The sequence below is a fragment of the Saccopteryx leptura genome, chromosome 7 (genome assembly GCF_036850995.1).
Source record: "Saccopteryx leptura isolate mSacLep1 chromosome 7, mSacLep1_pri_phased_curated, whole genome shotgun sequence".
In the NCBI taxonomy this organism is placed as follows: domain Eukaryota; kingdom Metazoa; phylum Chordata; class Mammalia; order Chiroptera; family Emballonuridae; genus Saccopteryx; species Saccopteryx leptura.
In genome coordinates, this window is record NC_089509.1 from 88,273,044 (window position 1) to 88,293,501 (window position 20,458).

The 20,458-nt window shown below is 38.5% G+C and overlaps 1 protein-coding gene across 9 annotated transcripts in view; it reads right to left on the bottom strand.

The window, feature by feature from the left end:
* The window catches only part of NBEAL1 (neurobeachin like 1), a 179,772-nt gene that overhangs the window by 44,558 nt on the left and 114,756 nt on the right, over positions 1–20,458 (bottom strand). For all 9 annotated transcript variants that reach the window (XM_066344885.1, XM_066344888.1, XM_066344889.1 and 6 more), the window contains 6 exons: positions 19,322–19,470; positions 18,600–18,733; positions 16,061–16,162; positions 10,952–11,047; positions 10,017–10,141; positions 8,039–8,179 (listed from right to left, as the gene is read on the bottom strand). In XM_066344885.1, coding sequence (XP_066200982.1) covers positions 8,039–8,179; positions 10,017–10,141; positions 10,952–11,047; positions 16,061–16,162; positions 18,600–18,733; positions 19,322–19,470 — 747 coding nt within the window. The remainder of the gene's footprint in view (positions 1–8,038; positions 8,180–10,016; positions 10,142–10,951; positions 11,048–16,060; positions 16,163–18,599; positions 18,734–19,321; positions 19,471–20,458) is intronic.

Below are 20,458 nucleotides of genomic sequence, written 5' to 3' on the forward strand. Positions count from 1 at the left end.
GATTGTATTTTTGTCTGTTTCTATTTGTTTCTATTTTTAGATCAGTTAGTAGATGTCTTACATATTTTGGTGCTCCCTGATTTGGTGTGTATTTATTAAGAAATGTTATGTCAGCGCTGGACGGTTGGCACAGTGGTAGACTGTCAACCTGGTGTATGGCTGTCCCAGGTTTGATTCACAGTGAGGGTACATAGGAGAAGCTACTATCTGCTTCTCCAGCCCTCCACCTCCCCCTTCTCTTTTTCCCTCCTCCAGCCATGGCTTAATTGGCTTAAGGGCAGTGGCCCAAAGCACTGAGGATGGCCATGGAGCCTGTGCCTCAGGAGCTAAGAACAGTTCGGTTGCAAGCATGGCCCCAGATGGGCAGAGCACTGACCATGGGGGTTGCCAGGTGGCTCCTAGTCGGGGCGCAGGTGGGAGTCCATCTCCCACCTCCTTTTTGGAAAAAAAGAGAAAAAGAAATGTTATGTCTTCTTGATATAGTGTCCCCCTTTTTACTATGAATTGTCTCTTTGTCTCTTGCTATCTTCATTGTCTTGAAGTCAGGATTGTCAGATAACACTGGAAACAAAATTATTATATTTATATAATGCAGTAAATATACTAATACACTAAGATATGATTGCATCAGAATTTGTCTACAATTTCGAAACAGAACATATTAGAACACTTATTTAATCATAAAATTTGTGCAAAACTTATTTAAATTCTATTCAGGCAAAAATTTGCATTTGTAGCTCTTGCGTTTGTGTACTTGTTTGCTTACAATCTCATTTGATGTTCCAGTAGTAGTCTGCTCATTACTAACAGCTCCAAGATTTTCGGGAAACTTATCAAGATGAGTGTTCAGAAAGTGAATCTTAACGCACATGTTACATCCAATGTCGCGGAAAGCCAATAGCATCCTTTGAACCAGAAGTTCATAGTTTTCTGCTTTTTTGTTGTCAAGGAAGTTTTTTGTAACTGCCACAAAAAACTGCCATGCTGCTTTCTCCTCTTTATTCATCTTCCTGGCAAATTTTTCATCACATCTGAGGGTTTGACTTTTAGGTCCATCGAATACACCTGCTTTTATCTTCTTGAAAGACAAGCAGAAATATGTTGAAAGCATTCACTTTCTCTATTCAAAGCCTGAACAAACTGCTTCATTAAGCCAAGTTTGATGAGAAGTGGGGGAAAAATGATCCTGTCTCAATAACTAAAGGTTCATTCACAATATTTTGCATCCCTACTTCCAGAACTTCATGTTTCGGCCACTTCTTCTGTATCCAGTGTTTCTCCTGAGCTCGGCTGTTCCACAAACACAGAAAGCAAGGATATTTTGTGAAACCTCTCTGTTGTTGTCCTAGCAGGAAATTTACCATTTTAAGATCCACACAAATGATCCAGTTATGCTCCTCATACTTCAGAGAGTCGAGGACAATTTTTATGTCATTCTTACTAAGTCATTCAATTCAGGTTGGCTATACTGCTGAGGGGTTAATGACTGCTTGGCATCAGAAGAAGACCCTTCAGACTCTACAACCATTTCCTCTTGCATCTTATTAAAATACACTTGATCACTATGTTCACTTTCTTCGTCCTTAGAAGAAATAAAACCATTGAAAACTGGAACCTGGAGTGTCTCTCGAGTGTGGAATAGGTTGCATTGCTGAAGGAATATTAGGATATGCGATCATATGCCATTTTTTATTGCCGATGCCCTTTATATGGATCAGAAAGAAATAACAGTCATTTCTGTGGTCCTTAGGTTCACGTCAAATCATGGGGGTACCAAAAGGCATTCCTTTGCATTTTCCTTTTGTCCAGTCACGAAGCATTTCCTCACAATTATGACACACAATATGAGGAGCCCAATTCTTGCCTTGATCACCAAGGGAACTTGAAAATAGGCAATATATGCACATATCACAAATGATGAAATATTGTGGCTTTGACGTTGAAGTGTATAACAGCCACATATATAACAGAAGGTGTCAGGACTATTCTTATATTACTCAAAGAAGCCATGATTCAATCTTAAAACAAAATAAGAGGGTGTTTTTATCAGATAATAATTTTCTACATTTAAAAACAACTACAATTATGTAAAGTGATGTTTGTAAAACATTAATTGCCTTGTGGTTATGTTCAATCCAAGAGTTGTTGCTCTTTAACTCCAATTTAAAAACCAATGCATGCCATTAACTAACAAAAAGAAATTAAAATTGCATAAAAACTAGAGCATGCACCAAAAAACGAATTTCATATTTGGAATCAGCGATGCAGAAATATATAGAAGAGTTCTAAAACCTCATGCAACAGAAAATGAAAAAAAAATGTTTCCCAGTGTAATTGTATTAGGTATCACTTGCTTAGAGAATCGTTTTCCAACCTTTCACTCTGAATCTACTTTTTGCAGTTTAGGTGTGTCTCTTGAAGGCAGCATACGGTTGGGTTTTGCTTTTTGACCCAATTTGCTACTCCATGCCTCTTCAGTGGTGAGTTCAATGCATTTACATTTAGGGTAATTATTGACACTGAGGATTTCCTATAGCTATTTTATGTTTTGTTTTCTGGTAGCTCCGTGTCTCCTTTGGTTCTTCTCTTTTGTGTTTCTGTCAGTTATTCTTGCTTGGTGGTATTTCATATCTCTTTCTTCTACTTTTAAGCTATGTGTTTCAGTATGGTTACCGTTAGGTTTTTTTTATTGTTTGTTTTTACAGGGACAGAGAGAGTCAGAGAGAGGGATAAATAGGGACAGACAGACAGGAACAGAGAGAGATGAGAAGCATCAATCATCAGTTTTTGTTTCAACACCTTAGTCGTTCACTGATTTCTTTCTCTTATGTGCCTTGACCGTGGGCCTTCAGTAGACCAAGTAACCCTTTGCTCGAGCCAGTGACCTTGGGTCCAAGCTGGTGAGCTTTTGCTCAAACCAGATGAGCCCGCATTCAAGCTGGCGACCATGTAGTCTTGAACCTGGGTCCTCCACATCCCAGTCCGACACGCTATCTACTGCGCCACTGCCTCATCATCATTAGGTTATTAAGAGAAAAATGATCATCTATATAAGAGTCCTCTGACTTATGAATGTTTTTGCACTCCATTCTCCTTTGCTACTATAGATCTTTATCCTCTCCCCTTTTGTTATTACTGTCACAGATTATCCTTGTTTTTATTATAACCTCCTTGGATATTTGTAGTTTTGATCTTTGTATCCAGTAGAATAACCTCCTTGAGTATCTCCTACAGTGGGGGTTTAGGGAGTTTTATTCTCTCAGCTTGCATACGTCTGCAAGAATTTTTATTTCTCATTCACATTTGAAGGATAACTTAGATATAGCATTTCTTGGCTGGTAATTCTTCTCTTTAAGTACTTTGAATGCTTGAGTCCACTTTCTTCTAAATTGTGGAGTTTCTGCTGAGAAGTTTGATGATAACCTAATGGGCCTTCCTTTATATATTATGTTCTTTGTTCCTCTAGCTCCTTGAAGATTCTTTCTGTCACTGATTTTTTACCATTTTATTACAACTTGCCTTGGAGAAAGTCTGTTTGGGTTGAGGTAACTCTGCATTGTGTTTGCTTCTTGGATCTAAATCTTCCCATAGGCTTATTCCCATTATTCATATATTGCTCTTTCTGATGGAGTTAGTAGATTATTGTAAAGCTCTTTTTTTTTTTTTTTTTGTAATTCATGAGTCCCTCTTCTTCTCTCTGTAGCATGCCTAGTTGCCCGTCTTCGATGTCATTGATTCTCTCCTCTATCTGGCCTATTCTATTACCTAATCTCGCTACCTCATTTTTTTTTTAAGTGACAGAGAGAGACTTAGAGAGAGGAACAGATACAAATAGACAGGAATAGAGAGAGATGAGAAGCATCAATTCTTCATTGCACCATCTTAGTTGTTTATCGATTGCTTATTCATACGTGCCTTGACCACGGGGCTACAGCAGAGCAAGTGACCCCTTGCTCAAGCCAGTGACCTTGGGCTTCAAGTCAGCGACCTTTGGGCTCAAGCCAGCGACCATGGGGTCATGTTTATGACCCGACGTTCAAGCCAGTGATGCCACACTCAAGCTGGTGAGCCATGCTCAAGCTGGAAGAGGCCACACTCAAGCTGGAGTCCTGGGTCTCCAAACCTGGGTTCTCCACGTCCCAGTCCAATGCTCTATACACTACGCCACCACCTGGTCAGGCCTGCTACCTCCTTTTTCAATTCATTTATTGAGTTCTTCATCTCTGTTTCATTATTTTTTAAAGTTTCAATCTCCTTAAGAGGTACTCTTATTCATTAATTTGTTTGTTGAGCTCATTAAAATTGCTTATCAGTGTTTTCTCACATCTCATTATTTCCAGACTTCCATTTTGAATTCTCTTTCATCTCATTCCAAGGTTTCCACGTGATTGAGAATGCTTTCTGGAGATTTTCCATTTTCTTTCTGAACTATATCTCTTTCTTGTGTAGTCATGGTGTTTATTTTCTTTTTCCTTGATGGCTTTTGAGAGTGGTAGTGTTAAGAAATGTAACAAGGCACTGGCCGGTTGGCTCAGTGGTAGAGCATTGGCCTGGCGTGCAGAGGTCCCGGGTTCGATTCCCAGCCAGGGCACACAGGAGAGGCGCCCATCTGCCTCTCCATCCCTCCCCCTCTCCTTCCTCTCTGTCTCTCTCTTCCCCTCCCACAGCGAGGCTCCATTGGAGCAAAGATGGCCCGGGCGCTGGGGATGGCTCCTTGGCCTCTGCCCCAGGCGCTAGAGTGGCTCTGGTCGCGGAAGAGCGACGCCCCGGAGGGGCAGAGCATCGCCCCCTGGTGGGCAGAGCGTCGCCCCCTGGTGGGCGTGCCAGGTGGATCCTGGTCGGGTGCATGCGGGAGTCTGTCTGACTGTCTCTCCCCGTTTCCAGCTTCAGAAAAATATGGAAAAAAAAAAAAAAGAAAAGAAATGTAACAAAAGCCTGACCAAAATGTGGTGCAGTGAACAGAGCATCACTCTGGGACACTGGGGACTCAGTTTCTAAACCTTGAAGTTGTCAGCTTGATCATGGGATCACAGACATAATCCCATAGTAGCTGAACTGAGCCCAAGGTGGCTGGCTTGAGCAAGGAATCACTGGCTCAGCTGGAGCTCCCTGATCAAGGCACATATGAAAAGCAATCAATGAATAACTAAAGTACCACAATAAGGTGATGCTTCTCATCTCTCTCCCTTCTTCTCCTCTCTCTCTCTCTCTCCCTCCCTCTCTTTGTTTGCTAAAAAAAGAGAATTCTAAAATAAAACTATAATAAAAATGAAAATAAAAAATAAAATAGAAAAAATTAAAAATAATGAAAAGAGAAAAATCACAAAAATAGCTAAACCAAAAATTCAAAAACACCCCAAAAATAAAAATATAAAAATTAAATAAAATTCAAAAGAAAAAGAAATTTCAGTTTTGAGAGTTTTTTTCTATGTTCTCCCAGTAGGTGGCACTGTAATATAAGTTTTAGCTCTGAAACTCCTGGGCATGCTGTGAAGTTTATGGCTTTTGCAATGGCGATTTCGTGCCTCCAGACACTACTGCCCACATCTCAACAGACTAGGAGACCACACAACACAGCACCTCTGTTCTTCAGGGGAGAAAGTGACTCTAGAGAGCTAGCTGTGGGATATGTCTCTGCTACTCTTTGTACTTCACGAGGTAAGGGAGGCAAAATCTGGGAGGCCTGGGGACCACACTGTTTTTCTGTCTCTGTGCTGAGTGCAGGCTGCTGGCAGTTCATGGGAACACTGGCCATGACCCCTCATTCTGGTTTAGTATTTCCTCCACTGCCCCTAATCTCTGAAGACCCAGTCATTCCTCCCAGTATAAGAAGACCCAGTCACTCAGGGTTTCTCTCCTGTCCCAAGCCTGGTAGACAAAAACCCAGACAGTCCAGGTTTCTCTCTTCTCCAGAGCCTGACCACGAGGGCATCTTATTTTTGGCCCTCCTTCTCAACTGCATTGGGAAATATTTTCAGGCAAGACTGTGAGCCCAGCAGAGTTTTTTTGTTTTGTTTTGTTTTTTACTGTGTTATAGCTATTCAGTTTGTTGAAATCTCAAGGGGAGAGATCAAGGGTATCTCTCACACTGCCATAACTCTGACATCATCTCTCAGTTGGTTTTGAATTAAATTTCCCTGATGACTAATGATATTGGGAGTCTTTTTAAATGTTTATTGGATATTTATATACCTTCTTTGGGAAAATGCCCATTCAGATCCTTTGTATCCAGTAGTTAATTGGGTCATTTGTCTTTTTATTACTGAGTTGTTAGGGTTCTTTATATAATCTAGTTACAAGTTCCTTATCTGATAAAAATTTGTTAAATATGTTCTCCCACTGAATGCACTGTTTTTTCATTTTCTTAATGTGCCTTTCCTTTGAATCTATTTTTGAAGCTTTGTAAAAAATAACTTATTCATAAAATCGTTAAAATCTGGAAAAATACAGCTATACTGCCTGACCTGTGGTGGTGCAGTGGATAAAGCGTCAACCTGGAAACACTTGAGGTTGCTGGTTCAAAACCCTGGCTTGTCTGGTCAAGGCACATATGGGAGTTGATGCTTCCTGCTCCTCTCCCTTCTCTCTCTCTCTCTCTCTCTCTCTCTTTCTCTCTCTCCTCCCCCTAAAAATGAATAAAAAAAAAAAAATACAGCTATACTTTACTAGTGAGGAAATTACTTACTATCGTGCAAAATGTAACATTTGGAGATGTGTAGTGATCTTTAGGACAGAGTCACTTCTTAAAAGCCAAGACTTAATGTACGAAAATCAGGAATAAGGGACCTGGGCTGATTTTGGGAGATAAAAGCTGTATTTAAGTAGAAGAGGAAAATAGGCAATGTTTACATAGTTCTTAATTGGGTGAGAGAGGAAATGGTAATGTTAAAGAATAAGGCAACATGGAAACAAATGTGAATCAGTAGAAAACTACCTGGAAGATATAATGAGAATCAGAGGATTCATTAAGTTGTTTTTTGCCTGACCAGGTGGTGGTGCAGAGAATAGATTATTGGACCGGGACGCCAAGAACCCAGGTTGAAAACCCTGAGGTCGCCGTCTTGAGCGCGGGCTCATCTGGCTAGAGTGCAGGATCGATGGCCTGAGCATGGGATCATATCATGACCCTATGGTCACTGGCTTGAAGCCCAAGGTAGTTGGCTTGAAACCAAGGTTGCTGGCTTGAGCAAAAGGTCACTCGCTCTGCTGTAGTCCCCTGGTCAAGGCACATAGGAGAAAGTAATCAATGAACAACTAAGGTGCCGCAATGAAGACTTGCTGCTTCTCATCTCTCTCCCTTCCTGTCTGTCCTTTTCTCAGTCTCTGTCACACAAAAAAGAAGTTTGTTTCTGTAGGATCATTAGGAAAATATGTAACATACGTAGTTTAAAACTGGCAGATAGTATGATATAATGGCATCACAGACCTGTTTGAGCTGCTACTATAAAGTAACTGCCCCTCATTCCTCCTTTTTATTCCTCTTGATTAATAAATATTTTTAGGAGCATAACATAGGCACTGGTCAGGTTTGATTCTCTAGTAGATGTCTTGGATCTAGCTCTAAATCAGTTCTTAGTTTAAATCTATGGTGGGTTACTAAAGCCAGTAAGAATCACAAAAGTATATTGGGTAACAGAAAAAAGGAATTTGCCTAAAAAGTCATTTGTGGCCCTGAGAGGTTAGCTCAGTACGACAGAGCATTGTCTCAATATGCCAAGGTTGTGAGTTCAATCCGAGTCAGGGCATATAAAAGAATAAAACAGTAAATGCATAAATAAGTGGAACAACAAATCAATATTTCTCTCTCTCCCTTCTTTTCTCTCTAAAATCAATGAATATATATTTTAAGTCATTTTCTATGTCAATTTAAGAGACCCTTTTTCAAACTAGTTTGGCTATTTTTATCTAGAGGCCACATGCATCAAAATCTAATAGAGGCAAATAAAAAAGAAATGGCCCTGTTATATAGTACATGACATGAAGGCAGTTTTTAACACTAACAGATAGTATTACAAAAATGTTTTCACCCAAAACATACCTTCCACTTTGAAGCTGGATGTGGAGAGTAGTGAATGGCTCCACACGAATAAGATAGTGCATAACCCCGGCAGAATTTGAATAGTGAGTACCATAATGAAATTTATCAATAGTTCCCATAGGGTCCTCAAAATTTTCATATCTACAAAAAAAAAAAAAAACCCGAAAGTTTTGTAACCACAATAGTAAAATTAAAATCAGAAAACATAGCTTCTATTGAATTGTTGAAAACACAATTTTTAAGAAGTCCTTCTTAATGTTTCATGATATGTATTTGTATTATCACACCCTGCAAATAAATGAAAAAAAAAAAATTTGTATTCAGTAGTACCACTTTCTGAACAATGAAATATCACTAATACTGGATTCTCAAACAGTTTTGTATTCTGCAATAATTCTTGTTCACTGAGAACAGAGAGGACAAAAAGACCCTTAAAATCAGCTATTATATTAACGTTTTGGTGAATACAAGTTAATTCTTAATGTACAAACTAATACACAACTTTAACATAAAAGTATTATACATAATATATATTTTACAACCTATTATCTATTAACAGTTTTCTTTCCAAATGACTAGTCTATTTTTAATAAGTATGTGGGTTTTACACATGTATGTATATATGCAAATTTATAACTATTTCTTATTTTTAGATATTTAGGTTGCTTCTATTTTTTTACTGTGTGATAATTAGACATTCTATTGTGGCCAAGGTAATAGAAATAAACATATGGAGAATCAGTCAAGAATCTGTAAATAAATGATTAAAAACCTAAAGGTAAAAGATGAAGGAAGGAAAGGGGATAGGAAGAAGGCCCCAATCAGTTCACTGGAGAAAAACACACACATTAATTTTGTAAGCACTACCACTGATACTTAGAGGTGTGATTGTATTGAATGGTGGTTTGAATGGTGATATCTGAATTAAAGGGTATAAAATTTGAATAAGAATGAACAGTTTTTAGGGGCAATAAACACTGAAAATTTTAAACCGAAATACTAATCAGATCCTCAAGTTGAAGCCAATTTCTCTTATAGAGAAATCTTTAATATTCAAGAGAATTAAAAAAAGTTTTCAAGTCAAACTTATTTGTACTTATAAAAAATAGCACTGAAATTCAAAACAATTATACATACTTCCTGTGGCACAATGTTAAAAATAAACCTTTAAAAAAAATAAACCTTTTATTGTCAAAACAAATGTTTGACTAATGGCAATGAGGTAATAATACACACACAGCCACATTCCACTAGTAAATCAAATCAAGTATTAAGCATTAAAAATGTCCTGGGGAAGATATGCTTAAAAAAATAAGAAAAAAGAACATACTATCTACTCCCAAATAAATCTACAACTAAGCCTGTTGTCAAAACAGTTCTTTGTTCTTATTATCAGAAGTCATAAGTGACAAGTTATACACAAGTTCACATGGAGCTAAAGGGAAATGAAAATTATTCTTTTACTTGTCAGTAGCTGGCTCTAAAAAAACCTGTGAGACTGTGTATAAATATATAGATAAAACTATAAAACCTTTCTTTATTAAAATGACAGTTTGAAATTTTCCACACACTTCTGTTTTTATTCACAGTATTTGTGAATAGGTTAGCATTAATTTTATATCTAATAAAATATCACCTTAGGTGGATATTTTTACATGTTAGATTAGTAGGTTAAATCTACATTACTTGGGAAGAAAAATGTCAAGAACTTATTATCCTTTAGCACTTACTTTTTACAAGGTAAAAAGAAATTCTAAGCAATATTAATTTAAATTTGGCAAGGAAGGGAAATAAGACTATAGTTAAGGTACTTTAAGGCCAACTGATAAAATTTCAAGAAAATTTAGTGAAGAAATTATCAGAATGATTATCAAAAGTAGTTGTGCATTTTAATAGAGTTAATACTTGGCTGGCCACAGAAATCAACACAAATTCAAATAAGCAATGGTTATCTTTCAAAATGATAAAAGGCACTTACTTTTCTCGCATAACTTTGGCATTTTTATCATTAACTACCCCAATTGGTTTGGAAAGATCTCGAAATATAGATGGGTTATTAAAGTCCAACTCTTCTGAAGTATAATCTTGTAAGATCCAGGGAAACTAAGAGACACAATTTATAATTTAGACATTTCTTTCTAGAGAAGCTACTATCCTCATATCTTATATCAAGTGTTTATCTAAAGATAAAAAGGAATAATCTTCAAAAATATTTTTCTCTGTTGCAAATGGTCATTCATCTTTATTTCAATAACCAAAAGTACTATTTCTATATTTTCACTGGAATATTTTCTATGAAGCAAAAGAAAAAAGGCTTTTATTTTTTAATTATGCTTCAAGTTTATATACTTCTTAAAAATAGAGTAGAAGATATACAGATAACTTTTTTAAAATGAAAAGTTTTAAAAACTTTAAAAACCAGGCAGTGGTGCAGTGGATAGAGCGTCGAACTGGGATGCAGAGGACCCAGGTTCAAGACCCCAAGGTTGCCATGCCAACTTGAGCGCAGGCTCATCTGCTTTGAGCAAGGCTCACCAGCTTGAGCCCAAGGTTGCTGGCTCGAGCAAGGGGTCACTCGGTCTGCTGTAGCCCCCTGGTCAAGGCACATATGAGAAATCAATCAATGAAACAACTAAGGAACCAAAATGAAGAATTGATGTTTCTCATCTCTCTCCCTTTCTGTCTGTCTGTCCTTATCTGTCCCTTTCTCTGACACTCTGTCTCTGCCACACACACACACACACAAAAAAGACTAACTACCATGTGCATATATATACTGCTAACAAAAATTGGGGGATATTTCAAAATGAGTATGAAGCTATAAAATATTCCCTAAATTTGTGAGCAGTATATTCTTGTGTAGTATAAAACTGAAAGGCAATTCCCTATTTATAAGATTTATATAAAACTTACCACAGGATACTGTGCAAGGTCATTATAGGTTCGTCCTGCCATTGTATTTATTTGAATGAGGTAGTCAAAATTTGATATCTCTCTATTCACCCATTTCTAGACAGCACAAAAAAAGAAAAACAAAATTAATCTCTCTTAGAAATTAGTAACTATTATTGATTACCAACATAATCCTTTGTTCTCATTTTTATCATCTTTTATTTGTGTGTGTGTGTGTGTGTGTGTGACAGAGAGGGAGAGGGACGAGAAGCATTAATTCTTTGTTGCACACCTTAGTTGTTCATTGATTATTTTCTCATATGTATCTTAATGGCGGGAGGGGCTACAGAGGAGCAAGTGACACCTTGCTCAAACTAGTGAGCCTTGCTCAAACCAGATGAGCCCGTGCTCAAGCCAGCAACATTGGAGTTTCGATCCTTGGTCTTCCGTGTCCCAGTCCGATGCTCTATCCACTGTGCCACCACTTGGTCAGGCTTTATCATCTTTTAGATAAAAGAAATGGCGCTTCTGAAAAGGCTTAACATGAACATAAAATCAATATGCTGCCTGACCACGTGGTGGCCCAGTGGATAAAACATCGGACTGAGACACAGAGGACCCAGGATCGAAACCCTGATGTTACTTGGCTTGAGCATGGGCTCATCTGGTTTGAGCATGGGATCAAAGACATGATCCCATGGTTGCTGGCTCAAGCTCAAAGGTTGCTGGCTTGAGCAAGAGGGTCATTTGCTCTGCTATAGATCCCTGGTCAAGGCACATATGAGTAAGCAATCATAAACAACTAAGGAGTTGCCACAAAGACTAGATGCTTCTCATCTCTCTTCATTCCTGTCTGTCCCTCTGTGTCTCTGTGTGTGTGTGTGTGTGTGTGTGTGTGTCTCTCTCTCTCTCTCACACACACACACAAAATCAATATACTTTCCCTAAATTCACATCCCTTTAAAAACTGATCTCTAGAAAGGAAACAGAAACTTCCATATAAATTTTACTCTACAGCCTAAAAGGTCTTCATAAGAATTTTTTATTTCAATTAAATATTTTATTTAAAATCTTAAAATTTTTAAATTGAAAACTGTCCAACTTTGATAATTTTATATTTTCATAAGTGCACATATAAAAATACAGTATCTTTGTGTACTCGAATTATCTACAGAGTTTGCATAAACATTACGTTATCCTCATAAAATTACCTTTATATAGCAATGGTAGAAAGATTTTGCTACATTAGATACAAAATTTTCTAAAGACAATAATTTTTTTCTTTTAATCATCTTATTGACCTAGCCTGCTAATTACTCTACATAACGTGGGTATGCTAGACAATTTTGCTGACAGATTAATATTCAAGTTTAAGTTTACTGTGTGCCTGAAGCAAGGGATGTACTTAATGGAAATGGTGAGAAATTAACCTATATGTATAAAAGCCCAATTATAATTATTCTTCAGTGCCAAACTGAAGAACCAGTACTTTAATAAAGTTTATTCCACAGAAAACAGGGAGTGTATTTTATTAAATGAAGCTTATTTCATAAGCAATAGGAAAGAACTGCTAATGGCTTATCAAACAAGAATAACACTTAAGATGATAAAAGTACAGCATAGAGAACAGGTAAAAAATATTATTATGTATGGTGCTAAGTGAATACTAGAATTATAATTGTTTAACCACTATGTTGTACACCTGAAACTAATATAAAACAATACTGAATGTCAACTAATTGAAAAATAAAGTTCATGAACAGACACTTTTCCCAGGAAGAAATACAAATGGCCAACAGATATATGAAAAGATGCTCATCTTCTTTAGTTATTAGAGAAATGCAAATCAAAGTTGCAATGAGATACCACCTCACACCTGTTAGATTAGTTATTATTAACAAGACAGGTAATAGCAAATGTTGGAGAGGCTGTGGAGAAAAAGGAACCCTCATATACTGTTGGTGGGAATGTAAAGTAGTACAACCATTATGGAAGAAAGTACGGTGGTTCCTCAAAAAACTGAAACTAGAACTACCTTATGACCCAGCAATCCCTCTACTGCAGGGGTCCCCAAACTACGGCCCGTGGGCCGCATGCGGCCCCCTGAGGCCATTTATCCGGCCCCCACCGCACTTCCAGAAGAGGCACCTCTTTCATTGGTGGTCAGTGAGAGGAGCATAGTTCCCATTGAAATACTGGTCAGTTTGTTGATTTAAATTCACTTGTTCTTTATTTTCAATATTGTATTTGTTCCCATTTTGTTTTTTTACTTTAAAATAAGATATGTGCAGTGTGCATAGGGATTTATTCATAGTTTTTTTATAGTCTGGCCCTCCAACGGTCTGAGGGACAGTGAACTGGCCCCCTGTGTAAAAAGTTTGGGGACCCCTGCTCTACTGGGTATATACCCCCAAAACTCAGAAACATTGATACGTAAAGACACATGCAGCCCCATGTTCACTGCAGCATTGTTCACAGTGGCCAGGACATGGAAACAACCAAAAAGCCCGTCAATAGATGACTGGATAAAGAAGATGTGGCACATATACACTATGGAATACTACTCAGCCATAAGAAATGATGACATCGGATCATTTACAGCAAAATGGGATCTTGATAACATTATACGAAGTGAAATAAGTAAATCAGAAAAAAACAGGAACTGCATTATTCCATACGTAGGTGGGACATAAAAGTGAAACTAAGAGACATTGATAAGAGTGTGGTGGTTGGGGGTGGGGAGAGGGAAAGGGGGAGGGGGAGGGGCACAAAGAAAACTAGATAGGAGGTGACAGAGGACAATCTAACTTTGGGTGATGGGTATGCAACATAATTGAACGACAAGATAACCTGGACTTGTTATCTTTGAATATATATATCCTGATTTATTGATGTCGCCCCATTAAAAAATAAAATTATTAAAAAAAAAAAAAAAAGTAAACGAAAGGTTTTTTTTTCTCTGGCCAGATAGTGTGGTTGGTTAAGAGCATCGTCCTAAAACACAGAGGTTGCTGGTTTGATCCCTGGTCAGGGCACATACAGGAACAGATTGATATTCCTGTCTCTCTCTCTCTCTTTCACTAAAATCAACAAATTAAAAAAAAATTTTTTTTTTTAAAGAAAACTTTTTTCAAAGGTTAGTGCATATATAGGAGAAAGGAGAGAGCTGGGGCAGAGACCCTAATTAAAAAACTAACAGTTCTGGCCTGACCAGGCGGTGGCACAGTGGATAGAGCATTGGACTGGGATGCGGAGGACCCAGGTTCGAGACCCCGAGGTCGCCAGATTGAGCGCGGGCTCATCTGGTTTGAGCAAAAAGCCCACCAGCTCGAACCCAAGGTTGCTGGCTTCAGCAAGGGATTACTCGGTCTGCTGAAGGCCCGCGGTCAAGGCACATATGAGAAAGCAATCAATGAACAACTAAGGTGTTGCAACGCTCAATGAAAAACTAATGATTGATGCTTCTCATCTCTCTCCGTTCCTGTCTGTCTGTCCCTGTCTATCCCTCTCTCTCTCTGAAAAAAAAAAAAAAAAAAAAACTAACAGTTCTGGAAAGCAAAAATCAGTGGCCATTCTTCTGAACGTTTGCAGTATAAATTAAAAAGATTTTGGGATGCAAGTGAAGGGAAAATACACAAAGCACTAGTTAGCTTTGGTTGTCAGAAAAAAATGTTGCTTTTTTTTTTTTTTTCTGAAGCTGGAAACGGGGAGAGACAGTCAGACAGACTCCCGCATGCGCCCGACCAGGATCCACCCGGCACGTGGGCTACGCTCTGCCCCTCCGGGGTATCACTCTGCTGCGACCAGAGCCACTCTAGCGCCTGGGGCAGAGGCCAAGGAGCCACCCCTACCGCCCTGGCCATCTTTGCTCCAATGGAGCCTTGGCTGCGGGAGGGGAAGAGAGAGACAGAGAGGAAGGGGGGAGGGGGTGGAGAAGCAAATGGGCGCTTCTCCTATGTGCCCTGGCCGGGAATCGAACCTGGGTCCCCCGCACGCCAGGCCGACGCTCTACCTCTGAGCCAACCAGCCAGGGCCAAATGTTGCTTTTTTTGTTTTTTACTATTTTTCTGTGATTTGGATGCTTCCATTTTTTATCTCATGCATGAATTATTTTATTATGAAAAAAAAGTTATATTTTTAAAGAGCAAATTAGTAAAAATCAATCAATCAATTAATAAAAATAAGAGTAATTCATAATATATGCCCATAAACTGAATAATATGGGAGCTGGAGGACAGAGCACTCTATTTGTGAGGGAAAGCTACTTCAAAAGATCAATCTGAATGGAAGAACAGCAATTGTAATAATCAGGCCCTGGCTGGTGGCTCAGTGGATAGAGCACTGGCCTGGTGTACAGAAATACCAGGTTCAATCCCCGCTCAGGGCACACAGGAGAAGCAACCATCTGCTTCTCCCCTTATCCCTCTTCTCTCTCTCTTCCTCTTCTTTCCCTTTTTTCTTTTTTTTGTATTTTTCTGAAGCTGGAAACGGGGAGAGACAGTCAGACAGACTCCCGCATGCGCCCGACCGGGATCCACCTGGCACGCCCACCAGGGGCAATGCTCTGCTCACCAGGGGGCGATGCTCTGCCCCTCGGGGCGTCACTCTGCCGAGAGCAGAGCCACTCCAGCGCCTGGGGCAGAGGCCAAGGAGCCATTCCCAGCGCTTGGGCCATCCTTGCTCCAATGGAGCCTTGGCTGCGGGAGGGGAAGAGAGAGACAGAGAGGAAGGGGGGGGGGGGATGGAGAAGCAAATGGGCGCTTCTCCTATGTGCCCTGGCCGGGAAACGAACCCGGGTCCCCCGCACACCAGGCTGACGCTCTACCGCTGAGCCAACCGGTCAGGGCCCTCTCCCTTTTTTCTTTCTCTTCCTCTTTCCCCTCCCACAACCAGTGGCTCAAGTGGTTCAAGTGTGGCCCCTGGTGCTGAGGATAGCTCAGCTGCTAAAATTAGCTCAGTACTCAAGCATATGACGCAGATGGAGTTGTTGGGTAGATCTCTGGGGTGCACGTAGGAGTCTGTCTCAGTATCTCCCCTGCTCTAATTTAAAAAAAATATATCAGAAGAAGAAAGTTGTACTTTTAAGCAAAAGTCTGAGATACACCAAAACAATAACTTAAAGTTTCCTACCTGTGTCAATCCTGATGCTCTGAATAACTCCTGTGGTGATCTGGTTCCATAACTATTTGGAGAGTGAAATGACAACAGTCTGCTATATACTTTGTTTCTAACCTATAAAAAACAGCATTTTATAATTTAAAAATTGATCAAGACAAATCAGAATTATGGCTTTTGTAAAAGTTTTATTGAGATAATTCCCATACTACAAAATTCACCATTTAAGTATACAATTCAGTGGGCTTTTCTGTGTATTCTGAGTTGAGCACCTACCAACATTCCCTAACTTTGAAACATTTTCATCATCCCCAAAAGAAACTTTACTTACTAGCTATTGCTGCCCAATTTCCACTCTCTCCCATACCCTAACAACCATGACCTCCCTCTCTTTATGGATTTGCCTCAGTTGGACATTTCACATAATTATACTAGCCTTGATGAAGTTAAGACATGTATTTTTTGAGAAAGTTTTAGTGTATAATGGAATGTTCATCAGACATGGAATCAGAAACCTAATTCAAGTCTACTTCAAATTTAGTTCAGTCATTTACTAATCATCTTGGCAAAGCAATTAATTTACTGAGACTCATTTGTACATTAAAGTAATAATCTCTATTCTTAATAGTTTTATAAATTGTTCAGGGCTATATAAATGTAAAGTAATAAAATTCAGCTTTGAACTTTAATATCCTCATCTAAAAAAAGAATAATAAAATATTCCTTATCTAATCTGAAAGTTGATACAAAGATTAGATACTATATACAAATATGCTTTAAAAACTACAAAGTTATACAAACACACAGTATTCAACAGAAACATGTTAGCTTTAATTCCATCATATAGCTTTCTTTTTTTTTTTTTTGTATTTTTCTGAAGTTGGAAACGGGGAGGCAGTCAGACAGACTCCTGCATGTGCCCGACTGGGATCCACCCGGCACGCCCACCAGGGGGCGATGCTCTGCCCATCCAGGGCATCGCTCTGTCACGACCACAGCCACTCTAGCGCCTGGGGCAGAGGCCAAGGAGCCATCCCCAGCGCCCGGGCCATCTTTTGCTCCAATGGAGCCTCGGCTGCGGGAGGGGAAGAGAGAGACAGAGAAGAAGGAGAGGGGGAGGGGTAGAGAAGCAGATGGGTGCCTCTCCTGTGTGCCCTGGCCGGGAATCGAACCTGGGACTTCTGCATACCAGGCTGACACTCTACCACTGAGCCAACTGGCCAGGGCCTAGCTTTCTAATAAACATATGCTTTGTATTTTCCTCTAAGAAAAAATTTATTTTAAACAGTAAAAGAGTGGCCCTGGCCAGCTGGCTCAGCGGTAGAGTATTGGCCCGGCCTGTGGAAGTCCCAGGTTCAATTCCTGGCCAGAGCACAGAGGAGAAGCACCCATCTGCTTCTCCACCCTTCCTCCTCTCCTTTCTCTCTATTTCTCTCTTCCCCTCCCATAGCCACGACTCCACTGAAACAAGGTTGGCCTGGACACTAAGGATGGCTCCATGGCCTCCACCTCAGGCGCTAGAATGGCTCCGGTTGCAACAGAGCAACAACCCAAATGGGCAGAGCATCACCCCTGGTGGGCATGATGGGTGGATCCTGGTCAGGCACATGCGGGAGTCTGTCTTTCTGCCTCCCTACTTCTCACTTCAGAAATATGAAAAAATAAATAAATAAATAGTAAAAAAGTATTCTTTGATTAAAAAAAAGAAAAATGCTCTTTAAATGTCTGAATCAAATCATTTGTAATTAAACCTCTATCCCACAAGTGAACAGAAACAGTTTTTATGCTAATCCAGGTGAGCTGAGAAGCAGATGCCAAGACAAACTTGAACATGAAACAATTTTATTAAGAGAGATGCCTGTGAAAGAAGATGGAGAGAGAGCTAAACAAGGTGCGGACAGATGTCAGAATGTGATGCAAGTCTGACTCCAAGTGAACAGCAGAGGGAAGGATGAGGCAAGTAATGTGTCGAAGGTCACACAGCTAGTGGTGGAGCTGATACTTGGACCTGGAGAACCTGGCTTCAGTGGTAATCTATTAACCACTTACACTGTTTAAGAATTTACTCCAGAAGAAATTCATATCCCATTACTGCTGAATCGAACCCAACTTAATCTTATAAATCCAACCATATTACATATATTGCATTCTTTATATATTGCATTTTATTTCACAATTGGATGCAGTGAGGTACCTACCTACTCATTTTCTACTACCTGCACACATATACAGACTGAAAACAAGCACTCTCTAAACACTCAAACATGAATCCTAACAAAAATTCATATTCATATACTGGTTAGCCTCTCAAGTACAAGGTGGGGCAAAAGTAGGTTTACAGTTGTGAGTACATGAAACACAGGGTTTATTCCTGTATTATTATTTTCCATAAAAACAACGGTAAACCTACTTTTGCGCCACTCTGTATATACTTTTCCCTCTAATGTTCTGACTTGATGAAAGAATAAAGTTGAAAGTTTCATTACAGCTCACTACCTGGAAAATTAATTCAAGCTAATACTTTGGGCTTCCAGAAAGGCAGCGTCTTACATACCTCTTTCTTGAAATTGAGAAAGTAGTTGGATTGGTCAACATGAAAAATCTCAAGGGCTGACCTCCTTAAATTGTAGCGCCTCAGGTGAATCTCTCGAACTTGAGAATGAGGCCACTTGAAATCAAAGCCTATTCCTTAAAACAGAAGAAATCTTGTGACTAAGGTACCATATAAAGTTACTCATACTATGCAGAAAATATCTCCTAGTTCCTGACGAAAACAGCACTTAGGGAATAGGAATTCAATTTCTACATCCAAAACAACAATAGTTAAATATATTGGATGCTTACATTGTTTCTATTAAAACAACTTTAAAATCCTATAGCTATTCTATTCCCCATTAGAATAGAAAATAATTCTGAATATTATATTTTAGAAACATTTTTCTCTGCTGACATCTTGGATTTAAATATCCTCTTATGTTCAGAAAAATAATTAGGTGAAAAGCCTACAGGAATAAGTGGACATACAAATAAAATTAAAATTGTATTTTATAACAAGTTTATAGCAATCCCCCCAACCAAACCTCTTGAAAACATTAACAAAAGCATTCTCTTCAATACATTGTTGAATATAAATTTAATTCCATACCGATTCTCCATCCTCTTTTTACACGATAGATTTAACTCCACAGTCTCATCTTACTTTTTTTCACATTAATGATTGATAAACTGGATACTTAACTATTGAAAAACAGAAAGTATTTTCCCAGAACTCCTCACCATCTTCTTTCTCAATGCTGCCATCATAGAAGTAAATGTGTTGAGTAGTGATCTCTAATCTGCCAGGAATTATGTCAATTATTGTAACGAGTTCACAGTCTACTGACAACACCAATTTTTCTTTTTGATCCTGTTCTTTTTTCTCATCACTGTAAAAACAAAAACCAACCAAACAACAAACACCCAACAATGTATTTTGTGTAAGTAAAAAATATCATATTCAAATATAAATCTCATGTCTATAATATATCCAATAATTTACAGAAAATATTCTACTGCATATTAAATTACTTAAATATTATCCAAATATTCTAATTACCCAATAACTCAGTTTCAAAAAATATGTTTTACATTTTAACTGTATATGATCCATTAAAACAAAATATAGTGAATCTTTAACACTATCGGCAGAGGTCAGTTCTAACATGCAGCAATACTGGTAATGTCATTTTAGTTATATTTGGGACACACAATTGACCCAGGTAATGTATGAATTTGTGAATAAAGGATTACATCATTAGTGGTATCATAAATTATTATTAAAAGTACTAATTATGACTGATTTTTATACTGTAAAATCAGCCTTTTCAAGAGTAAATCAAACTAGAGCATCACCATCATAGCATCCCATGACAAGATGCGAAATAATACTATGCACAGCTAGTCCCATACCTTACTTAAAGGAAAGTCATCTTGATTTGGATGACTGACATAATTTATATTTGTTGAAGGGTATAAATGGGAAGTGACAGTCTTCTGGTGGCTCGGGTGACCTTTAACTATGAAATATAGAAATGGGAACTCCTCCTACTCACAGAATATTATTCATGTAAGTCCTTGAAGCTAGTTGCTCTCTGGTATAGATATTTCACATCTGTTTCATTTCCAGGACAGAAATGACTAAGTCTAATTTTGTTTCCAATGGATTTCCATGAAGAATCTTAATCTACTTGAAATACTGCAGCCCTTAACTTAAAGCTAAGCTTTAAAAAAAGTTAAAAATTAAGAATGTTTTCTTAATCTGTGAAATTCCAGTATTTACTATGATGAAAAGGAGAAATAAGTGACCTAAGAGTATAAACAGTCAATGTTATTACACTTTAAAATAGTTACAATAGTAAATTTTATGTTATGTGA